General features: G+C 42.2%; 1 protein-coding gene across 1 annotated transcript; it reads left to right on the plus strand.

Annotated features, from left to right (window-relative positions):
* On the plus strand, positions 1-24,263 carry LOC141008050 (protein phosphatase 1H-like). Its single transcript, XM_073480241.1, has 10 exons — positions 1-236; positions 6,758-6,947; positions 9,402-9,773; positions 12,210-12,322; positions 12,457-12,541; positions 14,678-14,796; positions 18,764-18,827; positions 19,796-19,903; positions 22,840-22,991; positions 23,463-24,263. Exons 1-10 carry the CDS (start codon positions 1-3, stop codon positions 23,608-23,610), a joined length of 1,587 nt encoding a protein of 528 aa, XP_073336342.1. The 3' UTR covers positions 23,611-24,263.
* The last annotated feature ends 755 nt before the right edge of the window (positions 24,264-25,018 follow it).

Raw genomic sequence — 25,018 nt, forward strand, 5'->3', positions numbered from 1 at the left:
ATGCTCACTCGGGTCAAGTCCGCCGTGGCCGGGTTCATGGGTGGAATCATGGCCGGGGGCAGCTCCGGCGGAGGGGGCAACACTGGCTCCGAGCTGCCGCTGAAATTCCCCTATACCAGACCTCAGTTTCTTGGACTGTCCTCGGATGAGATCGAGTGCTCCGCGGACCACATAGCCCGGCCCATCCTCATCCTGAAGGAAACCAGGAGATTACCGTGGGCCACCGGATACGCTGAGTAAGTAACCTGCTGTCAAAGCGGCTCTTGTTGTCTTGCAAGTGTCATCACACGAGGCATTTAATGTAAAGCATCTGTGTGGGGTCTTATGGAGGCCTGAGTGCCTGCAGGTGGTCATAACTGTCTGAAAAGACTCTCAGCTGCACCTGTTGTGACCCACACCCATCTCCATCTCCAACATGCATCCATTCAGCATCCTCTCTCTCTCTCTCCCTCTCTGCACTCTCCACTCTTTATTGCGTGCTGTTAGAAGTGGATAACATCTAAAGGATCACAGCCCAAGCTGGTTTTCTCGTGCAAGAGGATGGTGCACCCTCCACCAGCAGCATCTGAGTATTAGTGTACAACTGGGCTCTATTTCTGGCTGGATGTGTGCGATTGCATGTGAAAAGCCTTCAGATATACATCAGCAAACCGGTTCAAAAAGATGCAAGCACACATTGTAGCTCGGCCGTCCTGGCTCCAGACTGCTGATGCAGTTAAGTGATGAGTTTGTTGCCATTTATTCCCGTCAGCATGTTGATGGTACAGCAGAGCAGCACGTCAGGTTTAACACAGCAGTTTGAACAGGCACTTAGGGAAACACGGGTGCTGCATTCTTTTGTATACAGTAAGTGGAAAAACCTCCGCCTGAGACAGATTTGTTTGATTTGTTCATAACTGAGGCAGAAATGTGTGGAGAAGAAGCTCATCAGTCACTCAGCTACAGTTACTATCAGTGTTTCCGCCCTTGGTCAATGTATCACAAAGTTGCCCCGTCTCCACCCTGATATCAGCGGTATGTGCGGTTAACAGTTCACATTGAGACACACAGAATCTTGAGTAGTTCCTAGCAACAAATCAGGAACTAGTAATTAATCAATAGTTATCACTAAGTCTCTGAATAACTGACGAAAGGCAGATAAAGAGAAAGAAGGATATGGCGCCGCTATGATAGTGTTATTGATCTACCTACTTTACTCCAGTATTGTATCAGTTGTTATCTGTGCTGCCTTAAAAAGGTGTGATGTGTAATTAGCCACTTCTTGAGTTCATACTCCCAACTGCCAACTGTAGCTGCCATTAGCTAATTAGCTCAGTTAGCCGTGCAGCTAGCAGTCCAGACCACGCCCCCAGGAAGAACACCAGACTTTGAAGCCAACTTTAGTAGTGGCCAAACCGTAATTACTATGTTAGGTGACACGTTGTGGCCCCAAAAGACTGTATGGGGCGCCGTCTCCCGACACTGTTTCCAGGTTTCTTTATACGTCCCTGGTCCAGACTGGGAGCTCGATAAAGTAGTGATATTACGAGAAAGGACGAGTCAGGACCAGCTGGTTTGCATGCCTGCTTCAGTAGACCTTTAAAATGCATCCATTTTTTTCATGTTGTGTTGATCATTTTAGTTATTTTTTCAGATTTAAATAAAGTGGTGGATCATATTGAGTTGATATTAGAAATGCAACATTACTGCATCATCACCATATCAACACATGTTATCTCCGTGCGTAATAGTTCAAAAGAAATTCAGCAGACCTATTTATAAATATTCAAATGTAGTCTGCACTGTGTTTTTTTGCAGGAACATGTTTGTTCTGATCCTGCAAGGTTTTTCACTCGCAGATATTATTAGAACTAGTCGCACCTCCTCCTCTCTCCCACTGGATTGTAACAGAATAATGCCACAAAAGGTGGAAAAATATTATATAGAGCGAGAGGTGTTCCTCAAGCACACTTTTACTCGATCACTGTGAATAAAAATCAGGTTAAAGGACCAGTTTAATACTTGAGGGTTAAACAGGCCTGTGGTCACATCTTCCTTTGCTTTCTTTCTCAGTGTTAAACACACACTCACCACACACTGATAGAGCAGTCATAAGGGGTCTCTTTGGGACCAGTGTGGTTAATGAGTTCAGCTCATGTCAGCATTTAGCTGTAATTAAAGCCTCCTGTGTTACGATTACGGCAGCCATTTTGGCTCTTTTTTTTCCCTTTACGGAATAAAGGCATATCTGAGACGATTCAAGTCATAGTTTAATCTTTTATCTGCTCATAGCCTAATTCACTATTCATTAAATCCCTTCCGGATTTGGGATTTGTCCAATCATAGCTTAACCATATCTATCCTGCCGAGCACTGGACTTCTCCGTATGTTGAAGCGTTGTGCATGGAGCTGTAGCAAGAGCAATTATCGGTATCTAAATATAGGTTGGGCTTTTTAAAACCAAAAACACTCGTGTGAAGGTGTAAGGAAAGGTTAAATTTCAAGTGTCTTCTGCCGTAACGTAAACTGCATATGATAGCATTTCCAGCTAACTAGCTTACAACATTGCAGGAACTTCACGTTCCTTCTAAGGCCAAGGAGCAGTTTTGAAAAGCACTGTTAACAAGAGCTCATACAATGTGTAACATTTCCTGTTTTGTCGAAGTTTGTCCTGGATGCAACCATGTCAGAGTTCAGGGTGTCGTTAGCAGCTAGGTTTATAGCCTCGTTCAGCAATCCCACCCATACCTGTTACCCAAGATGGCATTATCTTAGTTAAACATATCTGATAGTCGACACCCTCAAAGTAAAACTTTTTAAAACTATTCTTTGATAATACAAACAATAAAGCTAAGTCTGACCTCTGCTCTGCCTCGCTTTCCCATTTCCCAGGCTTACAAGACGATACTAGGACTGTCTTTACATGAGAACAATGCCGACACCTTGTTCCCATGTCTTCTACTGACTCTTTCTGGGACATGTAGCTATAGCCTCACGTCACCTCTCGGCAAAATATCATGTGACAGATACTTACGTGAGTTGCATATCGTGGTAGCCATCAAGCAGCCTATTTAGTAAACATTTTACCTGTACTAAAATGAGTAAAGTGGAATCACTGATACAGCAAGTCAGTTAGCTGATGGAGCTAGCTTAAATAGCTAGCTTGCTAAAGTTGATCAAATCTGACAAATAATTGTTTATATCAGCTGGCAAAATTTATGGGCTGGTTTGAAGTGAGTAGTTGTTTTTGCTGCCTGATACGAAGAACCCAGTGTTTCCAAAATGACTAAGAATTTTGAGATGTATATTTTCCACCATACATACCAATAGAGATGTAGCCTATGATACCATTCTTCCCTTCCAATACCTGAACTTTTCGTAGCCTATTGGCTGATACATATATAAATATATATATACATATTATTTTTTAACAGCTGTACAAAGCACTGAAGTTACACAAGTCGCTTGCCTTTTATGGATCTTGTCCACTTGTGCAGTAAAATATCAGTTGAGCTGCATACAGGTGTGGAGGATGCTGCTGGAAAGCAGCAGGGTCATGTTCCTAATGAATAAATGATATGGTATTGAATTGGTGCATACAGTAGACCTGCCATTATTTCAGGCAGTTTCAGAGGCATTTCCGATTCCAGGTAATGGTATCCAAACAACACTACCGTTATCATTGTAAGCATATGTAACGTTTTTAGTTGTGGACCTCACAGTCCCAGTAGAACTACAAATGAAAGAAGATATCTAAGCCATCTTTCATTCCATTCAAACTTTCCAATTTTTGCCATTGTATTTTCTTATCTCACATATTCAGATGGTTGTGCAATCCTGACCAAAACCCTCAAGAAAAAGCACTAAATTTTGAGTGTTTTAATATTTAACTCGTAGTTCCTTTGCTGTTATTGTTCCTTTGATGTTCCGTGTTAAACAGAGGCAAAGCTATGAACCATTGTGCTTCACAAAATAATTATCTCATCCTTGGGGCGAATGTCTGGCCCAGAATCTGTTGCCGAGGGTACCGAAACAAAGGGGGCATTAAATGCCTGACAGTGGACGGGAAAATTAGGTTTTGTTCCTAATGGGAGGAAAGCTAATTGTCCCGAATGGAACAAAAATTTGATTGGCAGAGAAATGAAATGACGATCATTCTTCCTGCAAATGGTGAAATGAGGACGAATTAGATGCAAGAGTACTTTCAACCACACACACAATAGCAGCAGCTGCACATACCATTAAATAGAGTGGCACAGAAAGATCCACTATTGATTTAACCTATTAAACGCAGAGTTGTCATGAAGGCTGAGGATTGTTTTTGCTAATAGTTTTTACATTCAGGGGTTCAAAAGTTTGTATTTAAACATGTATTTTGTTCACACACAGTAGTGTAAAATCAGAAGGACGTGATCTCATCACACATCAGGGGTCATCAGATTACAGTGTTTGTCGACCGCAGATGACATGAAGCAGACAAAGGCTTCCTGGACTTCTGCGTATAGACGAGCTCAAAAGTGGTCGATGCGTCAGGGTGTTTTATGACTGTAATAACTCAGAGGGCATTCTGTACTGTAATTATGGGTGCAGTGGTGGGTTTGAAAGCAGAGCTGAGTAATCAGAGTGAGGACCAGCCTTCTGGACATTATGGGTTTTATACAATCCATGCACAGCACGCATATATTAGCCTTACTCATAGCCGTAATGTAAAGCACAGCATAAAATTAAAGTGACAATGAAAAATGGGACCAGCACAAATAAAATATAAAATGCATACTCATAAATATAGTATCAACAACTTCTATCTCTCTTCTTATACAAGGTTAACAAGCATTTGAGGCAGAGAAGCCAGCATGATACTGCCTCGCAGACAACATCCACAGTCTGGGTCTATAAATAGACATGCCGATTTCTAAACACACACACACACACACACACACACCCTCCAGAGATGTCTGTCACACTTGCCAGTCTCGTTGGAGCACTCCACAGTCTCAGTTTTCACCTTTTATTGGTAGTCCAAGCACTATCAGAAGTGTCCTTTCAGATAGCCAGTAAAGGATTATGGTGACCCAGAAAAGCTATATCCCAAAATTTTAATGAAGACATTTTTTACTCAGTTGTTGTTGGAAGGAGAAACTGAATTATGTTCTTTAAATTCTTGTGCTGTGTATCCAGAAGTCTCGAGTAATGCGTAGACTTCACAGCCTGGGCCATAGCTAACATTGCGGACATCAAGGTTATGTTCTTGGTGTCTGGAGAGGGATTTGGAGGCTTTAGTAACCTATGGGAATTACATGGTTCAATTTAAAATAAGTCTAAGACTCTTCAGCCACACTAGCAGCTCTGTGAACAGTACTTAGAGCTGAATTGTAAATTGTAACATGCTGAAGTTTACCAGTTATAATGTTTATTCTGTTCACCATTTTTGTGTGTCAGCATGCTAATATTTGCTAACTAGAATGGCAGTTAGTAGAGCTCATAAGTTCGCCAAGGTCCAGCAGTCCCCTTCAATTTAATCAAGCCTAATCCAATTACAAACTTGATAACCCTGTACCAAAAGTTAATGGGGTCTATTTTGGGCCGAGATCAACCATCCATCCAAGTTTCATGGAATTCGGTTCAGTAGTTTTTGTGTTATCCTGCTGACAAACCAACAAACAAACGGGCACAGGTAGAAACCTAAAACCTTTAATTTTGTACCGACAAAAAAAAGAAATATAACACATTCAGTGTTTCTCTACCAAAACTGTGCTACTGTCAGTTTGAACCAGTATTTAGACCATTAAAGGCCGTAGGTGATTTGTCAGTTTTTAACAAGGGGAGAAAACCTCAGTCAGATAAAAGGATCCATGAGTCAGGCAGACTAGACTAACAGATTCAATCAAACAGCCTCTTTGTCTCTGCAGCCTCTCTGCTGTTTTTTTTTTTTCAGAAAATATAAATAGTTAACTAAATAAAAAAATGTATGACTAATGCAGTTAATTCACTTTCCAACCTGAGAGTCAGGGCGGTGTTACAGTGGAACTCATGGCCTCGGTATATTTAAAATCCTGGCCACAGCCCTGCTCATATATATCTTTTTATACTGCTTATGTCGACAACACAGAAAAATGCTGAGATCTGATAAAAGAATAGAGACACCACTTTTATGCAAACCTCACAGTTATCGTGTGGCTGTCCCTAATTGTTTCAGGGTTATATATCTTCTTGGTACCATCTCTGGGGGTCTGCCTAGTTAAATAAGGCACCAAAGATGAATCAGGCAACACACACACAGCTTAAGGCATACATGTACACTCAACACACAAACAAAGACTTAATATTCATAATAGACATAATTCTCCCTGGAGCGATGGTCCCGCTGCATCAGGACACACCCAGCAGAGCCGTACCGCAAATGAGCTCTCGTTTTTTGATCCTCATCGGGAAAATGAACATATAACAGCCGCTGCTTTGGCTGGGTGTACACATACAAACCTCAGGCTGTGGCTCAAACTAATTGTTGTGATCCTGCAGTGAGCCATAATAACCATGAAAGAGTGGAGAGCCGTTTCATCCGACGGGGAAGCATCTGATGTCGGCTTTCATTCGGCCGCTTGTTCCAGACCACAGCTGTCAGACAGCAAGTGGTGCATCTGTTGCTCGTAGCAAAATTTCAACTGGAAAAAACGAGGTCTGAAAGTATGTTGCCAAATTTTTTTTTAATAATAGGACCTCCGAGTTGCTGTAGACAAGGTAAAATATAAGTTAACCCATATGTACTGTGCTCTCGCAGGGTCATAAATGCTGGTAAGAGTGCGCTGAACGAGGACCAGGCCTGCTGCGAGGTGGTGGTAGCGAGAAGGAGGCCTATGAGCTACTGCCCTCCGTCCACGCCCAGCAAGACTCCCACAGCCAAGAGACGCAACTCCCTGCCCAACGGAGAGGGCCTGGGGCTCCGTATGGAGTACGGCAAGCTGGGCGAGGTAAGAAAACACACACACACACACACACACACACACACACACTTCATTGAGCGTGTTGGTGTATGCACAAAGGGATTACAGCGCTCATACAGTACATGACACATTTATAAACAGTTATGCTCTCAGGCATACGCATGAGTACACAGCGAGCAGTGACCCAACTACTGGAGCCATTCAGCAGTAAACAGTTGGAGTTCACGTGAACATCAGGCATGTATGTGAAGCTGTTTATGTGCGAGCTGGAGTGTGTTTAGTTCTGGCGTGTAAATTAAAAACCACGGCTACGACTTATTTTGAGCGTCGACTAATCTTCAGGTTATTGTCTCAGTGAACCAATTTGTCGTTGTATGTTAATCTAAAATAATAAGATTTAAGAAGAGACCATCTTGCGCTGGGATCACACCAGCAGCGATGCCCGTCAACATGTGGATGTTCTTCTCCTTCTTACTGCTTTCTAACATGAGTACTCAGTACTCATTGGTCGGACCACACCAATGTACAAACCCTTTGGATCTCAACTACTCACATTTTAAAGTTTCATGACTGCATCATAAGGAATGTGGGCCAGGGGATTAAGTGTGTGAGGAGGAGGCACTTCAGCCCCCTCCTTGAACCACATGCGTCTTCAAACTCTGTCCTCATTTTGATCCCAAGATCCCAGAATTCTTCTCAATCCACTAATCGTTTAATTGTCTCGTCCTTTCAGCTCTAGACGTTACTTGTGTTTTGACTTCAGTCTAGATCTCATCAATGAAATCTTTTCTCATATAGATGTTTATTCAGTGGCTCCGCAAATTGGCCACCAGTCACAAAATCTGTGAAAACAGTTCTCTGTCTGAGAGGAAGCAGCTGAGAACAGATCTCAAGTTATGTTGTGACATTTCATTCAAAAAAACCCCAGATGTTTGTGTTATTCATTTCCATGGATACACTCCACTGGGACAGCCGGTACGCAAGTCTGTCAGGGAGTGATTAGCTCATTCAAAACGTCCAGAGAATAATCATGCTTGAGAATGTATTTATTTATTTTGTAAATCAAGTGTTTTTAATGGGTTAGAATGTATCCACACAAACCAAACCTAAGTAGTAAGAAAGTGAACTTTGCTTTGCTGAACAAAAAAAGAGAATTGCATTAGGTCACTGCTAAATAGCTTTAGCGGAAATGACAACAGAAAAAACTAAAGTGAGAGAGAATGTGTAATCAAGGTCAGGTAATACCAAGCAGAGTGTGTGACGGCACAGACCTGACGAAGCCTTTTGGGCTCCTGCCTCCAGAGGGAAATGAAGGGCGAAGGAGGGTTGACCCTTGCGGCTTCCAAGCACTAATGGACAGGATGAGTCATGATGTTTTCTCCCTGGTCTCTCCTCCCAGAGGTGACTCACGTATACTACAATTCAACCAGCAGCATCACACATTAAGCTTAATGTTTTAAAAAAAACAATTTTCAGAAGATCACATTATTGTAGCGCGAGTATGGCGTGGTGAGCAAGAGGAGGAGGAGAGGAGGATTTTGAGTCATGATGATGATGATGATGATGATGATGATGACGACGATTGGTCTGAGTGACCTTCAGCTCAGCTGCGTTCTCCATCAACACCCTGCTTTCTTTGGAACATCACTGCGAAGGACTTAGGATTTATCACTTTGGCTCTGGTGCTGGTCCTGCATGTGTTATGCAGATTTTCCACTGTGAATGTTCTGACATTTTGAACAATGGCTACAGTCTCTTGTAAATAAATGAAATGGATCTCAAAGGAAACATGATAGTAACTAGAGCAACGACATTAGTCATAAAAAACAAGTCAAGTTCAAGTTTAGACAGATGTTTCTGGACAACCACACAATGTTTTTAAGGAGTCTGGAATGAAATGCTAAAAAAAAAAATGTGTAATTGTGATTTTGGTTGGTTTTTTTTGTCACACTCAAGACTCCATATAAAAACCCTCATTAACGTATATTAAAAGAAGATCTTTAACCGAACACCACCCGTGAATTTGGCTTTATAATAAATGATAGAAAAAAGTTATAACTTGGGGCCGATACCTATATCAGAAAAAAATTCTGATTTTGAAATATCGGCTGATATTCCTTTATACATAGAATTTATGCATAAGTACACAGTTTTTGCAATGACTTCTTGAATGTAGTTATCAAACAATCGTAACAAAGATATGTACGTGATGGAGGCAGGATGTTGCAATGAACTTAATTCAAAAGTTTTGATATCAGCACATATTGGACACCATATGCGCCAATAGGAAAACGTCTGTGATACAGCAATATTGGCTGATAATATCAGCTATCTAATTATCAGTCAGGCTCTAAAGAAATTCTAATCCCTTCATCATTTTTGTCTTGATTGTCTGGTCAAACGTAATCATGTCTAATTGAGCTGCTGCTTTGAAACAATGTGCTACGTGATATAAAATCAATGTCCTTTTTGTTTTTGCAGGAGAGTGAAGGCCTGGTGTTCCACTACTGGGCCTTGTTCGACGGTCACGCCGGTTCAGGTGCAGCAGTCGTCGCCTCCCGCCTGCTTCAGCACCACATCGCCTGCCAGCTCCAGGCCGTCATCGAGATCCTTCGCAACATGTCCTCCCCACCCCCGACCATCCTGGGCGAGGAGCCCGACAACAACCCCTACCTCCAGGGCAACATTCCAGTCCCTCACCGAGCGTTGACCCGGGCCGCTTCGCTGCGCGGGGCCGCAGGTGCGCCGGGTTCCCCGTGCAGCACCCCGCCTCCGCCACGCTTCTTCACTGAGAAGAAGATCCTGCATGAGAGCCTGGTGATAGGAGCCATAGAGAACGCCTTCAAAGAGATGGTGAGGGGCAGGTGCAAGGTCGTCAGAGATTTTAGTCCAGTCATCCTGACAGTGCTTCACACCCACTGGATTCACTCTGTCATGCATCATTACTTTACATTTTAGAGATTTGGCTGAGACTCATATAAAGAGAAATGACTGTGAGGTTCCAGAAAAGTGCTCATAATCTTTTTGCAGGGATCAGTCGTCCAATCCTGTCATCACCCCATCATCAGCAGCTGTGGCACCTTCACTATCTGTCCTCTATTCCAAGTTTCCACACTTTGAAAATATAACCTCAGTTTATTCAGGCTGCGATGACATTTTGAGGCAGGAAAAGCAAAGGTGTGATTAATAACTAATTAACGGTTCAGGGTCCTCATTCTCTGAATGTTGGGACTTTTAATGTAACGGCACCATCATTAATGTTTTGAGTTACACCTGTGCTTTTCGTACTGTGACAAAAGTCAAAGTCAAAATGTACCTGCCATGAAAACACATCGCAGATCCAGTGTGTTATCTATTTTATTCACATTGGAAAAGACCACTCTCATCACATCATGTTTTCCTTTTTGTTTTTTATCTGAAGGTGAATAGTACAATTAGCAAACATGACATGTAAAGCTCTGTTCACAGGAGACTAGTATTACTAGTAATTTGCAACAGTTGCAGAGGTTGTTTGTGAGAGGTTGTGTGTTTCTATTGTCAGGCAAGTGAACAATTTTTAAATTTGATCGCAGCTCATAATGAGCTGAACAGCAGTTGAACAGCTGTGCTGTGAGATCGCCTATATTGACGTTTCAAAGGTGATGACAGAGAAGGTTAGGAGCAACACATACAGCCACAGAGCATCTTTTATTTAACCTGAATGAGCTGCAAATGTGTATTTATGCCTCTAACACATGCAGGAAGTGAACAAAACATCTTGGTACTATATTGATAATGTGGCTGCTGAAGAACAGCCGCTCTGCTCCTGAAACATTGATGATACTTTGATGCCCTCACATCATATCCGGGGGATAACATCAGTGAATCGAGTAAAATGCACTTTGCTTATCTCATGTGAATGCACTGCACGTAACACTGATATAGAGCGGTAATATCCAAAAAGCGCATGAGGTCTCCTGGTAATGCTTGTGCGAATAAAGACTATATTTTTTGCAGAAGCATCACGTACTGTACGTATGCATGCAGTAAACATTTGCATGGATACTAAGCAGATATGGAAACACAGCCACTGAAGGAGCCAACACATGTAAATAACTACAGATAAACTAAAGCTGATTAGTGTTGTGTTTGCTGCCACACATTAATATTCTGACCACATTTCCACCAACACACGCTTGACAGAGATTATTAACCTTTAGCATCTCTGTTTGCAGTTTATTCAGACATCTGGCCTCAGAGAGCTGGGTTACGAAACAATGGCTGCTGGCTAAACACCACTCAGCCGTACACATTAGACTCTCTGGTTCAAAGGCAGCGTCTGATTAAACGTCTCAAATCATTTTCTTTCTTAATTAAAGGCATTAAGTCATTATTTTTAATGGTGCAGTTGTGTGTTTCCTCATCATTTTCGGTCCTGTGTGTGTCTTTTCCTTTGTGAAGACACGTCTGTACGAGCCAAAGCTTTTGCAGTTTTACCACTAGATGGCAATGGAAAACAGCTCACACTGCTCAGGCTGGACCCCTCGGTACCCAGACTAAAAAAAAGATCACAAAGAAAGCTCATTTCAGTTCAACCCCCTGCTATCCTTTCCCCCTCGTGGAAAAAGAAGCACTCTTACACTTGATTTGACGTTCTTTGCAGGGGATTATCTCTGCATCAGTTAAAGCTGTGGCCTCTGTCGAAAGAAGTCCACCTGCAGGGGAAAAAACTGCTCATCAGGGGGCTGCTGTCTGCAGGGTTTCTGCAAGAAAAATCATGTGATTATATTCCTATTGTAGAAGGTTTGGAACAGAAAAGGCATGCAAGGAGGAGTTCAAGTAATAATGACATATTCAGGCATTATTTGCACTTAAATATCTGCGTGTACGAGCAGCATGAAGCTCGAGATACAAACCGTCTCAAATATCACTCTCTACATTATTCATGCGTTGTTTACTGACACGCGATCGACAATAGGTTTCAAGTTAAACCGATCAATACTCCACAACCCATGCATCGCCTGTCGTTCAAAATAGTTGATCAGATATCCTCAGTCTGGCCTCTAGCTCGCTTTCTGTGCCTCCATCTCTCCCTTAAGGCCTCATAGTCATATGCATGAGTGTTGCTGAATAGACGAAGGCCAGGACTCCTGCCTGTGTGGGCTGCCTGCAGTGTGGTTTTTGACTTGACATTGACATTTCCTAATTTTCACTGCCACATGTAGGCGGACGTGGGAGCTTTTATAAAGCCGCTTTTTTTTTTCGATGTCTCATTAAAGATTGACAAAAAACCGTCTCTCTCTTTCCCAGGATGCCCAGATCGAGAGGGAGAAGCAAGTCTGTAGCATCATAGGAGGATGCACAGCCCTCACTGTCGTTTACCTGCTAGGGAAGCTATACGTTGGGAACGCAGGTGACAGCAGGTGTGTGTGCTTATGATCCGTCCACTCAGTGAAAAGTGGCTCCCTGCACCAGTTTATATCAATAAAGCTGAGTTGAGTTTGTGTTCTTTTCAATGCAAGCTTGAATGTGCATTGCTGTTTGTGTATGTCTGCAGGGCGATCATTATTAGAAGCAATGAGATCATTCCTGTGTCGACGGAGTTCACACCAGAATCAGAACGACAGCGACTCCAGTTCCTGGTAAGAAAACTCTACTGCACTGTACGAAGTCTGATCTGTAGCCTTAACAAATATATGTAATAAGGTTATTCACACAAAGCCATGTTGGCTTATATAAAAACTACACACTCTCCACACATAGGTAGTGACTGGTTGGCACATTCAGTTTTTTTAGTTGACCACAGAAACAGTTTGTCAGCCACAGTTTCTCACTGTGCTCACACAACAAGCGACACAATCAGCAAGACATTTGAAGTCCATCAATTTCCTACAGAGCAGAGCAACAGCACAACACGCTCGTCAGCTGTGAATAGCTGGCTGTGATTGACCTTTTTATAGTCAGTGGCAGTAAGCAGTGACTCATGTTTCTGCATTTCCATGCCTCCTTTTGATTTCATGAATAGATATCTCAAATGGGTCCCGTATTGTGCTCATTTTCAGGTTCGTACTTTTATTTTGGTGATGGACTAGAAAATGTTTCACATGCTTTAATGTTACAAAAACACATTATTTTTCTCAAGCTGTCCATCACTACAGCACCTCTATACACCCTCTGTCTGAGCACTCCATTTTAGTGCCTGTCTCTTTAAAAAAAAAAAGCAATTCTGTTCTAATTGGTCAGCTCTCACAGGCCTGAGCTGGCACTACCACTGCCAACTGAATTCCCATCCTCTCTGCTGGTGTTTTTGCAAACCAGGGCCATACTAGGGGCTTCGCAACCTTACAGAAGTCCTGACGGCCCGTTTAAAGGCAACGCTTGTCAGCAAAACATGTCCAAAAAGACGTCAATTCGTCGTCTTAGACGGCGTTGAAAAGACATCCAGTGGAGAGCCAGAGAAATGTTTTTTCACCGTTCACTAGTGATGTCTAAGTGACATTCTTACATTCCCTGAAGTTTTTACAAGACATTTCATAGACATCTTTTTAACTTCAGTCAGAGACATCTAAAGAGCTTCCTCTTCCAGCCTATTTTTACTCCATGCAGCAAAGGCAACAGGGAGGATTTGAACCCCTGGTCTCAACCTCCTTAGTCCAAATGAGGCATGTTCTTTACCAGGTCAGCTATTTATCAGCTTTACTTAATACCATATTTTGGTCATCTAACCTTGGAATAGTAGCTTACTTGATGAATCAGAATCGTCAGAATCAGAATACTTTATTAATCCCCGGGGGTAAATTGTTGATGAAGGTTGGATGACCAAAACATGGTATTTAATAAAGCTCTCCTGGTAAAGTACATGCCTCATGTGGACTACGGAGGTTGAGACCAGGGGTTCATATCCTCCCTGTAGCTTCTGCTGCATGGAGTAAAATTTGGCCGACATCAAAACTTTAATTTACAGTATATAGCATCTAAACATGCTTATAATCAAAAAAAGGACATGGAAATCTCACTTTCTAAAATACGGGACTTTTGATTGAGAGTGAAGTGGAGGCTGCGCAGTACACTGGCATGGTCAACATCGAGGTTGAGTCCTAGGTAGTGGCCCATGTTCGATTCCAGTCTGTGGCCCTTTGCTGTTTTCCTCTGGCTCTCTCTCTCTTTCCTGTCAGATTCTAGCCATCCTATCAAAATAAATGCTAAAAGCAAATAAATCTAAAAAAAAGAAGAAGAAAACTGTCTGGATTACATAGTTTTATCCACCAAAGTTTACTTTTCAACTGTAAAATATCTGGCTCTGTACAGTCCATTTTAAATGCTGTTTTATGAAATCCTTAACAACATTCTGCTGCAGACATGGACACTTTCAGACTCACCCCTCCTCACTGTGTGTGTGCGTGTCTGGTGCTGATGATTATAAAACCTCAAACCCTCAGTCATCGGTCGACACCTTCACAACTCTCCTGCACGTCAGTCACAACAGCCTTGACCAATGTAGGAAGAAAATTTAAGGGCTTGGCTCGGTATGTGATTGAACTGGTTTGTTCATGTGTCAAGGTTTTAAAAAATGAATAAAGACAGACGTGTTGTCAAAGTTTTCCCTCCAGCGTCGTATATTATCATCCTCAAAATTCCAGTGCGATTCAGACTCATACAGAGTGAAATGGCACAGACAAAAAAGAAGTGATGGGAGATGACTTTCATTTGATCTGCAAATCTGCCGCACATTTATCTGCTTGACTGACTGGAAGGCCATCACCGTCTGTGTCCTCCAGGGTTTCATGCAGCCTCACCTGTTAGGAAATGAGTTCACACACCTGGAATTTCCCCGGAGAGTTCAGAGGAAGGAGGTGGGCAAGAGGATGCTCTACAGAGACTTCACCATGAATGGCTGGTAAGTTTCCCCTCGTCTTTTTGCATTTCCTCCTCTCACACTGTTTCCACTGAGCAGACAAAGAACCCCTGCAGAAGATGAACGGCCTGCCTTAGCATGAATCATACCTCTGAAATGAAACCTGCTAATGCTCTGGGATTGCAGACTCCCGCCGTCTCCAGCTGCATCCACCTTAAATGAAACAATAACCTGAAAAAGATTCCTATTGTCTGTCTCACTCCCTTTACCTCCTTTTGCTGCTAGTGAGAGCTGAAGAGACCAGCAGAGAGCTAATGAGGGAGCAGCCTAAACTGATAAGATATAATGATACAGCGGAGATGGTCCTGTGTGTGCGCTGTTATGTGGGTTAGCAAGGCACCATGCTGTGAGACTGTGGCAGCAGTAGAAGCCGGTAATGAGACGCGCTTTTACTGACACACACTGCACTGTGTGTGTTGTGCTGTGTGATGTATATTTCACTATAAGTCCAGCCCTCAGGAGCAGAAATGTGGCAGCCAGGATGTGCTGCTGCAAGGACTGCTGCTGTTTCTCTTCAACAGAGTAGTTTGAAGTCATTGTCTTATATTTTGTCCTTTTCTCAGGAGGGATGGTTATTATTTGAACATTTTCAACACTGGCACAGATATAATCCTTAAGTTTCAGCACTGATAACACACGGCTTTTTTGGGATTTCTACTTAAAGTAATTTGAACCTACATTAATAAGTTTGCGTTTTCTTGGCCGCTGTGGGGCAAGCTGTAAACACAACAGTGTCATATTATCACCTTTGAAGTTAGAGAGCTTAAACTTGTGAGCAACAGTTGCTTATTTACATATCCCATCAGATGCAGCAACCAAATCTGTTAGCTGCAGGCTAAATGTAGACTAGCCGTGCTGTATGAACAGCACTAAAACAAAGTTTGCATTGTTTCACCATCGTCATATTACCGTTATTAATCTTACAGCCACAAACATAACCTCATTGCTATGCATCCTGTGAACATCAGCGTTTAAAAGAAGAAAATTATTGTGAAGAATATGTTGCGTTTTTTCTTTCGCTTGATTATGAAAACAAATGCACACGGCAGCCAGATCAAGATCTTTAGCAATTAGACACAAGGCAGTGCTGCTCACACTGCTTTTGTCTGCAGGGCGGCAATCAGAAACAACAAAATGAAAGAACATAACAAGAGAGATTTCAACAAAAACTTCCATGCAAGAAATCTGCATAAATGAACCTTTGCAAAATTTTGAATATGAATTAGAAATTATGATCAAGAAACAAGTAGACGTTGTGAATTTGAAGCCTGGGTCACAAACCGAGACAGCTGGAGAATAATTTTGAGGGATTTAATAAAGCTAAGAGATCAATAATGACTCCACTTTTGGCTGCCGCGCTTTGTTCACTGCAGGCAACCAATTCTGACGCGCCCCTTGAGCAAAAGCAGCTCATCAAAATTTCTCAGAGCTCAAGGGGATGTCTCTGACTGCTCGTTTTGTCCGACCAAAAGTCAAAAAGTCAAGATTAATTATAACAAAGACGATAAAACGACGGATTTGAGATGCAGGAAGCAGCTGATGTTTGGTGTGATTATTGTCTAAGCTCTTAATGTGTGTCTGAAATGCAAAGTAGGACAATAGTGAAAGTGAGGATTCTCTCATCGCAGCCCTTAATATCCCAGATAAAACAGAGGGAAGATAAGTTAGAGCATTGTGGGACTCACTGCTGCGTCTCTCTGTCAGAGGTGTTAAGTTTGATGAGCGGGGATGATCGGATGACTGATAGATGAAGTTGTATCTCTACCTCTGCAGCACAAGGGCACAAGAGGAATAAAGCCAGGCAGAGAGAAATTGTGCTGTTTGGGTCGGGGAAAGTGCACGTCTCGGTTTTAAGACAGAAAAAGCGGGCAGAGAGACACCGGCTGACAGACTGGGCGAACCCTGGTCAGATATGAAGCCGTTTGAAGTTGATATTCTCCACTGACTGGTGACGCCAAGTCTAATCTGTGGAGTTTAAGTACATCAGCGTCAGCCGTGGAGTCTTTCAGTCTGGCATCAAAGCTCCAGTTCTAAGTGTGTTTTGAGATCCGCTGCTTCCATTTGTGCACTTCTGAACTCATTTTCTGTTGTTGCTTGTTTGCTTTGGCTCACTAAATTTTTCAGCAGCAGAAACACTTGTTATTGCACTCTATGGAGACACTCTTGCACCGAGACAGGATCAAAACCTACAAGAAGGGTGGCCATGATGTGTGTTTCCCACCTATGTGTTTATTTAAAAGGGTTGTTAAAGAACAAATAGAAAAATATGTTTAATGCAAAAAAAGAAACTGACACTTGACATGTAACATTAAAGGGAGATGCCAACATATTTACACATGAAGAGCACTTTAGTCATCATGGAGAGCACTTGAACGCCTAATGATGTCATCGGGGTTATCTCATCTTGAGCTTGGGGACAACAGGCAAACTGGAAGTGTATTTCTGGAGTCCCATGCGAGGGACTGAAAGTCAGGATATCTCAGCTTGTGCTGCACCAATTATGACCATTTAAAAAATAAATAAATAAATAATAATAACAACTCCAGCAAGCCTCCAAATTTTATAAACATTCAATACTGAATTGCTGGAGTACTCCTTTAACAATGTGAGGCAGCACAAGGAAGATTATCCAGAACTTAAAGCAGCCACAGTCAACATTTTGGCCACTTGGGGGCAGCAGGACAAGCTAATAATCTGTCTGCCACTACGGATGACTCCTTTAATATCACACAGTTATTTGATCCATTGAGATTATAAGATATTGACAAGTGCAGCTTTAATTAGTATCCAACTGTCGTTTAAAAGATAAATCAGTCAATCAGTGATCAGAGTGTAGGGATGCAATCTTCTAAGCAATTCCTTAAATTGACAGTCGGCTGCCTAAACAATCGATTATCGGTATATGTTTGAGGTTTTTCCATTAGAAAACTGTTTGAATCACTGACATGATCTGTGTTTCTAAGGCAAAATCAAAGTAGGCAACATTAGGAGTTAAAAGAACAGATGAAGTAAACACCAACTGACCTGAATGAAAAATTAATAACACAAAATGATGACTTCATTTTAATTGTGGAGCTCTTCAACAACTGGTCCAACAAAACCCATACTGAGACTAATAAATGTCTGAAATGTTATAATATCAGTTTGTATAGAAAGTCTTGCTGTATTTTCTTAATTACAAACTACTTGTATTTTAACTAAATACTTTTCCTCATACCAGTATATCAAGTATTTTGTCATTTATTTTGATATATTTGAAAAGCAACTTTTTGTCATTTTGAAAAAGATCCTTTTTATGGATTTTATGCCCATCTCTGATTGTTGGTTAACCCATTTTTAATTGGTTGAATTGTTAACGATTCATCGATTAATGATTAATCATTAACATCCCTAAGCTGTGACGAAGACCTAGTGGTTTTTTATCATCCCCTTCTTTGTTTCTTATATTTGGACTGCCTGGATTACCTCGTGTTTGTATTTGATTTGACAGTTTTGGCTACGAAGTATCAGTCCCACAGTAGCTAGTGCCTTGCCCAAGGACTGGTGGCAGTAGCAGTTGGTTAAGTTAAATCTGGATGGGTAATGATGCACCTGAGGGAGAGGCTGTAGAACCTGCTGACTGTGGATCTGTTGTGAAGCTAATGTAGCATAGCATAGGGAAAACATTTATGATCTTGTAATCAAAAAAAGGCATGATATGTAATAATTCTACTTAAACATTTTTAGAGCGAGCTTACTGGCTAATGGCAGCTCTAGTTAGCAGCAGTTAGCGGTTACTCTGGTGATATGCTGCCCTCTGTGGCCCATTCCTACATAATGCACCTTTTTAAAAGAAATCTCCATTTGCTCTTCTCACTTGACTTATTGTATCTTTTTGTGTGTGAGACAGAAAGACAGAAGATTCATTCACTGTCTTGGTTCTGCTTCTCTTCTCTTTCCTTAAACACAGGGCGTACAAGACCATCGAGGATGAAGATCTCAAGTTTCCACTCATATATGGGGAAGGAAAGAAGGTAAGAGTGTGTGTCGACTCCGAGCTCTGTGCGTCTGCTGTAGAATTCATAACTGCAGAGAAAATCACTCGCTCTAACATTGTCAGTCTCACACACACACACACACACGCACACACACACACACACAAAACATGCCTGCCAGGCACCCGGAGAGTGGGCGAACACTTGGTCTCTGATGTGCGAGTAACACACTGTGCATACATGTGTGTGTGCGTGTGTGTGTCAGCGTACACCCTCACTAGAAGAGGGAGCAGACGGTCCATCTGTTTCACTCCAGTAGCTACATCTAACACACACGGACGTTCAGACAGACACACACCACTCGGGAGATGACAGTCGTCTCTCTGAGAAGTGAAGTTAATCCCCAGTGGGACGGCAGGGGGAGAGATGAGAAGGAGAGAGCGAAAACTGCAAACACTCCACCAAATAAATTGCACAAAACGCTTCGAAATTCTCTGTCGCGGCCGTGTTCGTTTCATATTTTTCAATCAGCTCGGTTTGATGCCAAAGAGAGACGTAACAAGAGTCTCCGTCAGAGGGGAAAACGGCATCTGACGACCACACGGCTGATGAATGACTGCTGGATTCAAAGGACAGACAAAAAGAGTATTCACACAGGGATGAAAGAGCGGGAGAATATTGAGAGAGAATTTGATAATGAAAAGGAACAGAAAAAATAAGTTTCAGCGCACTTAAGACGTTTCACAGATCCCCAACAGTGTCACATGTTATATTTGTGTGTTTAACGCGCCACCGAAAATACGCTTCTCACAAAAAATGCAACTGTGTGAGCAATTAGCAGCTCCACCGCCCACTTGTGTTGTAGATTCTGACTGGGAGAAAACAGGGTGAAACACTGCCATCGTGGTTACTGTCACTCAATATGTTTACACCCATATGCTCATTCATAGCGAACAGACAGACACCAGATTTATTTTAAAACTGATACTGAAATCTGTGTTTTCCAGGCACGGGTGTTGGCCACCATCGGTGTGACCCGCGGGCTCGGTGACCACGACCTCAAAGTCCACGACTCCAACATCTACATCAAACCGTTCCTTTCCTGTTGCCCTGAGGTAAGAGCCGGCTCTGCATGACGCCCGCTGACACACATTCAGGCATTGATTACTCAAAAACTAAGTGAAAGTCCAACTATTTTTGTCTGCTACAGCGTAAATCACTTGTGCGACCAAACAAACTTTCACCGGGGAAAAGTCTGCAGTTAGTTTGCAGGCTAGATAACTAATCAGGTGCTCTGCTGCAGCAGGTTGAACAGCTGGAAATGGAAACTCGGGATGCTGGTGTGGTCTGTACTCTGCAATACCACTAACAACACACAGTCTGTCCATGACATGTAGGCTGCAGCGCAAGTTTATTTGCTTTGTCTCTCATTCCCTGAGGTGTAACACCGGCCGTCTGGCAGCTTGCCTGTGCGCTGGCAACACAACCTTCCAGCTGGCTGAGACAAAAAGGATGTTTCCCCAAAGACCTTGTTTCCTCCTCTTCATAATAAATAACGATTAGCAGCACATTTAAAAAAAACAAATTACATTTTTTTTTACCTTGGACCTTAAAAGGTGCATTACAGTATGTAGTTTTGGGAAGGAAAGAGAAAGATCTTCATTGACTGCAGTTTGCATGATTTAGTCCTGCCATCGGTTTCACACTATTCCAATGATCTACAGGTGGTGGAAACGCACAGAGAAACACAACAATGTAAATAATGCAAATAATGCAGGTTTCATCAAAAATAGTAATAATCAAAAACTGAGCTTTGAAGACGTTTAATAAAGAAAGTTTTCCATTCAGCTCATTTTTTTTAGGACTTCAAAGACACACAGCGCTTCATGGTGAATAACAATCAAAGTAAATATTGCATTAGTTTGCAGTGCTTTCAATTGATTTTTTACTATTGGAGTGTTGTATAATTTAAAGTTGTGGTTAAAGGAATAATACTGTTGGAGTAAAACACTTCTTGCAGAGAGCTGGCGACAAGAAACCCCTCTCACATCTGTGCGGCAAATATGTAGCCCGAGCTATCTTAGATTAGCTTAGCTTAGCATAAAGACTGGAAACAACTAACCTGGTTATGTCAAAAGGTGACAAAAATCCACATATTCAGTTCAGTTTGCTACAAATGAATGAAATGTCTTCTTGGAACAAAACGGACAGACTTCTTAGTGTCCTGGTATCCAGCCAGGTGATAGATTTTGACAACTGGGGGAAGTACAAAAATGTGATTCCAGTCTCTGTAACAAATGGATCTTTCTCTGATGCTAATAGCAATCGGGCACAGAGAGAAATACAGTAGATATCAGCTTACGTCTGCGGTTGGCCTGTTTCTCTAGCCTATCAACACACAGGGGGTTGTGGGCTGACATGTCTGCGTCACCTTAAACCCAACAACCTCCCAGACTCTTCTCTGTTACAGTCAAAATCTGAACAAACTTCTTAAGAATCCAAAATCTTGTTTTGTCTCACGTCCTACATGAAGTCTGTTACACGACTTCACCTGATTCTACCTCTATCTTATCTGCACTACAGTCCCTGTCTGAGCGCTGTTCTCTGCTGCAGGAGAACTTGAGCTCACCTGTCTGACTGTCTGGCACCGGTTTCAAAGCGCTTTCATCTTCTGATGTAGTTTGTCTTATAGAGTTTTGCATTTTCCCTCCCACAGCTCTCCGCTTGATCTTTAATTCATTAATACCCGGAGTTCATACCGGGTTCGCATGGCAGACTTAACTCCTCTCGGCACTCTGCGTCTCTTTCTTTCTCTCACAAACACAACTTTCACCTCTCACCGAAGCGTCTCGAGTGTGCTCCTCGAGATGCTCTTAGTGAATGAAAACTGCATTGGCTTCATTAAGTGGTGAAACTACCATGCGCTGTGCCATGTCAGTATAGATTTATTTACGGCTGGAATACGTGCACTACTTTAGCTGAGTGTGCTTGATCGTGGCAGCTGCTGAAAGAAATCTTTTACTTCATGTAACTTTAGAATTCTGATGCCTGCAAAAGAAAAGTCGAAGAGCTACTAGCATGTTCAGGTTAAGGGTAGGGTTCATGTAACCTGCTATTTTCAAGGTGCAGATTGCTCACCCAGGGGTGGTTGTTGGTGTTGTTTCCGGTAGAGATTTGAAAAAGACAAAGATAGTGGAAGGGAGGAAAATGTCAACTGAAATAATCTACATCCGAATAGTCATAGCATGATTGTGTCGGTGCTGGCTGTAAATTGCTTACAGGCCAGCCATAAAAATATAAACAAAAAAACATAACTAGGGGAATGCATGATGTCCACTACTAGGACAATAAACCAATAAATAAACAAATGCCTCTTCCCGCTATAATGAATAAATGTGCTCCCAAAAGCCCCAGGGAAATAAAATGGTAAACTGAAGGTGTGGGTGTGGGTTTTAAGGGGTTCCCAAATAAACAAAGTTCCCTCAAGAAAGATTTGGACAGCCAAGAAAACAAAATAGGGCCTAAATAGACCAGAGTTTCTGGCTGGCAATCTAAGGGGGAATCTCTGTAATTCAGGGAGCGATTCAGAACAGGTCAGGGGCAGCACACCATGATTGGCTAAGAGGGAAATGCCCCAAGCTGCTTCCACTCCTCAATCAGGAGTCAGTCTCCCACCTGTGCACAGGTGATCTGAATCCACTGCAATCAGTCATGAGGAAAATCAGCCCAAACAAAGAAAAATAGCAAGTCAAACAATTGGACTGCTACATGATCACAGTAAACGTTATACCTCAGCATGTCATTGCGAACATGTTAGCATGCTGATGCTAGCATTTAGCTCAAAGCACAGCTCACAGAGCAGCTAGCGTAGTTGTATACTACCCAGATAAAGGTAAGAAGGTACAATGATCTTGAATTTTAGGGGTAACTCAGCAGCAAAGTAATAACTTGAAGTCATGACAATGATGTAATTAAGATGATGAAATTTATTTTTGTTGCTTCAAGCTGTGCTTTTAATGAAATCCTTAATGTTTTGTGTTTTGTCATGCAGGTAAAAGTATATAACCTGATGCAGTATGAGCACGGGGCTGATGATGTTCTGGTAATGGGAACCGACGGCCTCTGGGACGTCCTCTCCAACCAGGAAGTAGCCGAAGCTGTTACCTCGTTCCTGGCCAACTGTGACCCTGATGACCTGCACAGGTCTGCTGCTATTTCTTGTCCTTCTTCTTACTCTTTAATTATATCTTTGATGCTTTAATTCTGTACACCAGAACATCTTGCTTCCATTTCTCCGGTGAATGTCAAGCGTCTGCATTTATTCCCTCTGAATGTTAAGCTGTTCTGCTGTACATCGTGCCACTGTGTTGCACATTATTGTTTCCCTTTCAAGGATAAATTCCAACCTTGGCCACACATCAGTTCCTCTCGTACATTTCACACATTTTATTATACAGGCATATAAAGACAGAAATAGACATTTTATCTCACCAGTGCAGAGTGGATACAACATCTTTTCAAGACCAAAGACGGCATTTTGAAGCAAAATAGCAAATAAGACAGTTATAATGACAAAATACTCACCCCAATTAATGGGTGACCTCATGTTTCACACGGCATAAAATTACTCATAGTCCGGTTATTGTCACAGTCATTGTTTCCTCTGTTGTCCAGGTATACAATGGCGGCACAAGACCTGGTGATGAGAGCACGTGGTGTGCTGAGGGACCGAGGCTGGAGGATCACCAATGAGCGCCTGGGCTCCGGAGATGACATCTCGGTCTTCATCATACCGCTGATGTACGGAAACCGTCAGCCCTGAGGAACCCGACACAGATGCTGGGAATGGTTCAAGGACCTGAAGGGCGTGTAGGCTCTTAAACCAGCAGGACTGATTAGTCCTGGACTGAGTATCCCCCTTTGAGTTCCCTTCAGTGCTGTTTGCACATTTCCTCTCTTCCTAAGACCAAGGACTTACTTATATTTGGATATTTAGATTTGTTGGTGTTTCACATCTCTGTAGGAGTTCAGAATTGGTCAGCCACAAATTATGGCTGCTCAGGGCTTGTCAAGAAATAATCTGACCTGTTCAAAGTTGATAAAAAAATCAATGTTATCAGTGGTGGTAGTTACGTAAGATGCCCCTGAGCTTCTGCAGAGATGTGAAAGCTGAAAAAGGCGAATGCTCTTCCACAGTGAAGAAAAGACCTCTGTCTTTCCGTTATTCTTACCTCTCTTGCAGTGCTGTACAATACTTGGCTCCTCCTCTTCCTTCTCTTTTAGTCCTCCCCTCTTCTGCTGTACTGTACAGTCAACTCGTTTGTAAAAAAAAAAAAAAAAAAATACCTCCTTCGTGTAGTGACCATGGACCAGGCTGACAGGTCAGCTGCGTTTTCTGTTTTGCCACAGTGTGGCTCTGAAGGATTCACTTGCTGAAGAACTGAAGATTACAAACCGTTGCATGGAAAATAGGGAAGGGAGAGGGTGGGTTTACCTTGTGCAATCAGTTTTAATTTTTCAGAGTTGGTGCACAACTGACCAATGTGGACAGAGAAGGAAAGAGACAAGGACCTGACATTAAGCAGCTCACAGTAGCAAGGCAGATCAGAGAGCAGTTTTTGCTGCGGAGTGAGAACTCATGAGACTGTGTGGATCAACAGTGGAGACGTAGCATGTTGTTTATGAGGAGAGTTTGGTTCGAAAATTGCTCAGTCATTCAACATCTGCATAAAAATATATTCATGGTGAAGTCATTTAATCTGATTTTGAGTCATAAAATTCAAAAATTGTCACGAAAAAACAAACATCAATCAATAGTTTAATCAATAAATCAATCGTTTGGTTAGTCAGATGGCAATGCACGTTTCTGCAAACCACGGATATGTTGGAACTTTACACTTCTTTATGTTGCAGCTTTGCGTTTCTTTAGGTTACGTTTTCAACGAGCTAAGCTATACACTAAGAATGAGTGGAAATGACTTGTACATCAGTGTACTCGCACTTTAGGCTGACCCACATCATTGACCCAGGAGCCGTTATACATGAAGTGATGAAGAGGCAAATATTCCCTGCAGCAGGGAGGATTAAATTAAACTCCTACTTGTAATTTTAAGTCATGAAATACAATCGAGTCGTAGTGAACAGAAGTTTTACAAAAAAAAACCCTTAAAGCTTTCTTTTGCTTTAACACGTTTGGCTTCAGATGCTTTGGTGTAGATCACATTTGGCTT

The sequence above is a fragment of the Pagrus major genome, chromosome 14 (assembly GCF_040436345.1).
Source record: "Pagrus major chromosome 14, Pma_NU_1.0".
Taxonomy (NCBI): Eukaryota; Metazoa; Chordata; class Actinopteri; order Spariformes; family Sparidae; genus Pagrus; species Pagrus major.